This window comes from Suricata suricatta, chromosome 10 (assembly GCF_006229205.1).
Source record: "Suricata suricatta isolate VVHF042 chromosome 10, meerkat_22Aug2017_6uvM2_HiC, whole genome shotgun sequence".
Lineage (NCBI taxonomy): Eukaryota > Metazoa > Chordata > Mammalia > Carnivora > Herpestidae > Suricata > Suricata suricatta.
Window position 1 is genome coordinate 83672465 of NC_043709.1, and position 6000 is coordinate 83678464.

At 39.3% G+C, this 6000-nt stretch overlaps 1 protein-coding gene across 1 annotated transcript in view; it reads left to right on the forward strand.

The window, feature by feature from the left end:
* ST8SIA1 (ST8 alpha-N-acetyl-neuraminide alpha-2,8-sialyltransferase 1) overlaps positions 1 to 6000 on the forward strand; it is a 138228-nt gene that overhangs the window by 85262 nt on the left and 46966 nt on the right. Inside the window, exon 4 of the mRNA XM_029955240.1 lies at positions 5207 to 5299. Within this exon, the coding sequence (XP_029811100.1) occupies positions 5207 to 5299 (93 nt within the window). The remainder of the gene's footprint in view (positions 1 to 5206; positions 5300 to 6000) is intronic.

A 6000-nucleotide genomic window follows, 5' to 3' on the forward strand; every position in this document is an offset into this window, starting at 1 on the left:
GCTCCAGGTGCTCAGCGCATAACCTGAAGCATAGCTCGAACCCATGGACTGTGAGATCATGACCTGAGACGAAGTTAGACACTTAACTGACTTAGCCACCCAGGTGCCCTAAAGAATGTTTCTTGTAAGGCCAGTTTGGTGGTGGTCCTTTAGTTTTTGCATGTCTGGAAAGCCCTCTATTGCTCCTTCAATTGAATGATCACCTTGCCATGTAGAGTCTTTTTGATTGGCACTTCTTTGCTTTCCACACCTAGAATAAATCATGCCACTCCTTTCTGATCTGCAGGGTTTCTACTGAAAGTCTATATATAGTCTTATGGGGATTCCCTTATATATAACAAGTTGTTTTCCTCTTGCTGCATTAAGAGTCTATCTTTAACTTTTGATATTTTTTTAAGTGTATTTATTTATTTATTTTGAAAGAGAGAGAGAGAGAGAGAGAGAGAGAGAGAGAGAGAGAGAGCGCAGGGAAGGGACACAGGAAGAGAGAGAAAATCCCAAGCAAGCTCTGCTCTGTTAGCATAGAGCCCAACACAAGGCTGAATCCCACAAACCACAAGATCATGGCCTGAGCGAGAATGAAGGGTTGGGAGCTTAACTGATTGAGTCATCCAAGCACCCCTAACTTTTGACATTTTAACTATAATGTGCCCTGGTATGGATCTCTTTCGGTGTATTTTTTTGAACTCTCTAGACTTCCTAAATCTGAATGTCTGTTTCATTCCCCAAGTTAGGGAAATTGTCAGTAATTATTTCTTCAAGTAAATTTTCTGTCCCTTTCTCTTCTCCTTCTGGTACCCTCCATATTATGTAAATGTTGATCTACTTGATGTTGTCCCAGAGGTTCTTAAGCTATCTTCACCTAAAAATCTTTTTTTTTCTTTTTATTGCTTTGTTTGGGTGAGTTCCACTGTCCTGCCTTCTAGGTCACTGATCCTTTCTTCTATTTCATCTAGTTTGCTGTGGAACAGGGCCCTCTAGTTTATTTTTCAGTTCAGTTGTTGTATTCTTCTGCTCTGTGAGTTCTGTTTGGTAGTTTCTTTTCTTTTAATTTTTTAAAATGTTTATATATTTTGAGAGAGAGAGAGGGCAAGTGGGGCAGGGGCAGAGAAGGAGGGAGACAGAGAGAATTCCAAGCAGATTCCATGCTGCCAGCGCAGAGCCCAGATGTGGGGTTCAATCCCATAAATGGTGAGATCATGAGCTGAGCCACTATCAAGAGTCGGATACTTAACTGACTGAGCCACCCAGGCACCCCTGTTTGGTACTTTCTTAGATTTTATATATCTTTGTTGAAGTTCTTTCTGTGTTCATCCACTGTCTTGAGATTGGTGAGCATCTTTGTGATCATTACTTTGAACTCCGTCAGGTAAATTACTTACCTCCATTTCATGAAGATTTTGTTCCGGGGTTTTAGCTTATTCTTTCAACTGAAGAATATACTTCTTTTCCTCATTTTGTTTGACACTCTTTGTTTGTGTCTATGTATTATGTCAAACAGTTATGTGTCCCAGTCTTCAAAGAATGGTTCCAGGAAGATGGAGGTCTGTTTTAGTTTGCTCTCTGTTCAGTGACCTGGGGTTGGTTGCCTGCCAGGAACAGTTTCTCTAGTTATTTAAGAGCTTTTGGGCCCAGATACACCAGTTCGCCTTGGCCTAGAGCCGGGCATTTGAGGGGCATCCTTTGTGTGTCCTGCACACAGCTGCTGGCTTTGGAGACATGGGTCCACAAGACAGTGTCAGACTGGAGCATACCCTTCCACAGACTTTGGCAGGGCAGAGGAACAATAGGATTCATACCTGCTAAGTTTGGCATTTTACATCTTTTAAAGGATGGAATTGGAGCACCAGTACAGGGAAAGTGGTGCTGACAAGTTAGGAGAGTGCAAAAATAACCTGTGGCAGTACCTCCATCCCTGGAGAGAGTTCCAACAGAACCCTGCCCTTCTGGCAGATGCTTTAAGATTAGTCAATGAGTTTCCTTTACATATGGTCTAAGTGCTTTTAAACTTATCATTTTTGTGCTGATTTTCAGAGTAAGTGATTCTGTGCATGAGCCCTTTTTAGATGAGAGTCTCAGTTTCCTATAGTCTTTTGGGTCTCCTGGGTATAAGCCATGCAGATTTTCAAAGCCAGACATTTTGGGGCCTCATCTCTCCAGTGCAGGTCCCAAGGGTTGGCGTGGATGATCTGGGCCTCAAGTACTTTGCCCCTTAGGGATATGCTCTGTATTTGTGAGATCCCTCCCACCTGTGGGTTGCTGTGCCAGGAGTGGGGTTTTTGACAAGACTGTGTCTCTTACCACTTCTTCTTTATCTGATCATCAGTTGATAGACACTTAGGCTGTTTTCATATTTTCGCTATTGTTGTAGATGATGCACATTAAACACCGGAGTGCCTATGTCCCTCTGAATTAGTGTTTTTGTATTCTTTGAGTAAATACGTTGTAGTACAATTGCTGGATCATAGGGTAGTTCAATTTTTAACTTTTTTAAGGAACCTCAATACTGTTTTCCAGAGTGACTGTACCAGTTTCCATTCCTACCAACAGTGCAAAAGCCTCCCCTTTCTCCTCATCCTCGCTGACACCTGTTGTTTCTTGTGTTACTGATTTTAGCCATTGTGACAGGTGTCAGATGATATCTCATTGTAGTTTTGATTTGTATTTTCCTGATGATGAATGATACACACAGCATTTTAAAAGTACTTTTATGAATGTTTTTTCTATTTAAAGGTTCCTCTTCACCAAACCCAACCACTCTACTCCCCAATTCAAAGAATATTCATTTCTCATCAATTCTGTGATCAATCTTTTAGGATCATGAGCATAGTTACCAACACACATTAGCCATTAATATCTGTTAATTGTGCCAATGAGCAATAATAAAAACTTTGCAACACTTTTACACAATTATGCCTTATTAGAAACAATTTGTATTAAATATGCCTTCTTTGTAAATCTATGTAATTATCAATTTAGGAATTGAGGAGCTAAAATTACAGTGTGCTCTTTCTAAGAAAAGAGCTATAAGGAAGTGTCACAGACATTTGCACTTGAAGAGAAAGTTTACTTAGAAGAACTTAAGGCAGATATTTACACCAAAATACAGAGCCATTATTTTCCAGAAATATGTTTATAAAATGTTATCTTAATTGTTTTAAGCATTTCCCTGTGTTGTAGGATTTGACGATGAGTATCCAGAAGTTTTGCTTGAGCTTTTACTGTGTGACAGAAGGTATAAAGGAACCCAGACATAGGAGCAACGGATCAACCTACAAGGAACACACATAAAAACAAAGTATTTATTAATTAAAACTGTTATGTTTCATTAATAATAATGAAACAAGTTGCCTGAACTCCCCCGCAATATTCAGATGTTACAGTTTTGCTATAATATGTTTGATTCTCAATTGTTATGAAGACCATCAAGATCAAATCTTCCTTAAGAGATAAATGCCCAAATTTTAGCTTATGTTTTATCCTTGAAATCATCTTCATCTTTGCAAAGATCAGTTAAATCATGAGACCATAGCACCACTGCCAGATAAGCCTGGTTGGTAATGCTTAAGCTCATTCCCTCAAAAGGGTCCTCAGAAATCCCACAAGATATGGTATGACCACCAGACTATAGACATCTCTAGAGGAGGCCCTGTGACTTGGCTTCCCCTTCACCCCCCTACAATGACCATTGTGTTTGATCTTAATGGGCATTCTGCTGGTAGCTGCCTGAAAAGCTGCTGAGCAGATGAAAGGAAGATTCCAAATCAACTACAACAAGTTTTACCCAAGATGCCCTGATGTGGTAAGAGTCACAGGGCAAATACAAGACAACATCAAGGAACTTGAGTTGATCAGCTGAGTGGGTGCATGGAAAATTCCATGTCCCGGGGAAATTTGTAGGGTAAATTTAGTAGTTGGGGGAATGACAGAGACCTTAATATTTGTAAGCTCTTTTTTACTACATATACATGAAGTTTTAGTTTGTTGAAATAGTGAAGAGTTAGAGATGCCCTGATGTGGTAGGAGTCAAGTTAGAGCTATGGGTGGAGAGGAGAAACTAGGACAGAGTAATGAAAGAAAACCTAATGTAAAGTACAGATTCATTTAGGATCTTCATAAATAATATGTGTATATTTAATTATATGTATATGTTTCTGATACGTGATATTTTTGAGTTTTTACTATGTGTGAGGTGCCAAGGTAGGGATTTTTTGTACATTTCTTACTGTAATCCTTAGAACAACCTCATTAGAAAGGAAAAGTTATTATCCTCATTTTGTGTAATGGGGAAACTGAGGCCAGGCAGATGAATTAACTTGCCTAATGTTCCACTGGTAGAAAGCTATGGGATTTGGATATGCAGTTGCCATATTTTCCATTGTAAACATTTATAAGGCATTGTGGCCAAGGAAAGCAACTGGGGCTTGGGTGGTGTGTGCGTGCGTGCGCGCGTGTGTGTGTGTGTGTGTGCATGTGTGAGGGAGGGGAGCTATTTTCGTCACCAGAAAACAATGACCTGTACTCTTTCCTGGGCTGAACTGGGACAGTGGAGAATCACTGCATTTCTTTAGATGACAAATCACTATGAGTTCACCACTTGCCAGCCCATACATTGGTCACATACACAGAAGTCAGACATTGATTTAAATGGCAGAGTTTGCTCTGAATGTACTATTGTAAAATTTAGAATTTGAGAAAAGAGAGAAAAACCATAAGCAAATACAATTCTTTCCTGTGTCTTGAGGTTTATGGGAATACAGAGAACACTGTAGGCCTTGTGTCTTTACGGTACCAAACTCTCTCGAGTTCCAGTTTCAGGCCTAATACTTCCTGACCTACCACCTCAAAAATATTTTGAATGGAATAAATTCATTCTAGTTAATGTCTCCTTTTTAATAGATCACTTAACTCTCTAGCTGACATTTTCTTTCTTCTAAAACAGGACTAAGTTTTATGACTGCACTTTGAAGATGCTTATAGTTAGTCATCTAATGACTATTAAAAGGAAGAGGTGATAAAAATGATTATTTGTGAACTGAGCTAGACCTAGTAAAATTCCTTTTAGTCATGAAAATGGACTTGATTTAAAAGTCTGGTGGGGGGCACTTGTGGGGAGAAGCACTGGGTGTTATATGGAAACCAATTTGACAATAAACTATTAAAAAAAAAGTCTGTAAGTCATTCTAAAATGTTTTTGTTTCTCTAGATGCAATCTTCCTCCTTTGTCAAGTGAATACACTAAAGACGTTGGATCCAAAAGCCATTTAGTGACAGCTAACCCCAGCATAATTCGGCAAAGGTAAGAGTTTATGACTTCTATTTGTGAGGAACTAAAGAGGAAGGCCTTTGAACATCTTAGACAGTGAACATAATGCAGTTTGAGAAACAAAGGAGAAAGCCATCTAGACAGGCAGGAAAAATGAAGGAGAGAATTGTAAATAAACTGAGCAGGACTATGGGAATCTAAACACTATTTTATGCTTCTTCTGGGACTCTGTTTCTTGCCTTTAGAGGTGGTAGAAATAACATAAAATCCCTTGTTTTGCTCAAAGAAACAATAGCCCGCTTACGCATTCCTACTACTATCCAACTTGCTGGCTTTTGTCCCAACTCACTGATTGGTGAACTGAATTAATATTGGTTTTGTTAAAGAAGAAAAACAAAAAACTGACCTATCTACTGCACAGGTATGCATAAACATAGCAATATTATCAGCATGGACAGAAATGTATAATCATGATGATATTACACTGTGTTACACTCAATCAGATTTAGGAACGCAGATGGAAAATTCTTGCTCCCAAATCAATTCTAGAGATCCTGACAGCTGCTGTGGAAGCTTTTGGGATTGGTCTCCAGTTGACAAAGCTGGTCAGTCCACTATGGGCTGTTTCTCCAAGGATTTTTCATTGTAGAGAATGACTCAATCTCTGTGAAAGGAGGAATCCAACATTGCCTCATACTCTCCTGTACAGACTAGCAGTGTGGACTGAGATACCC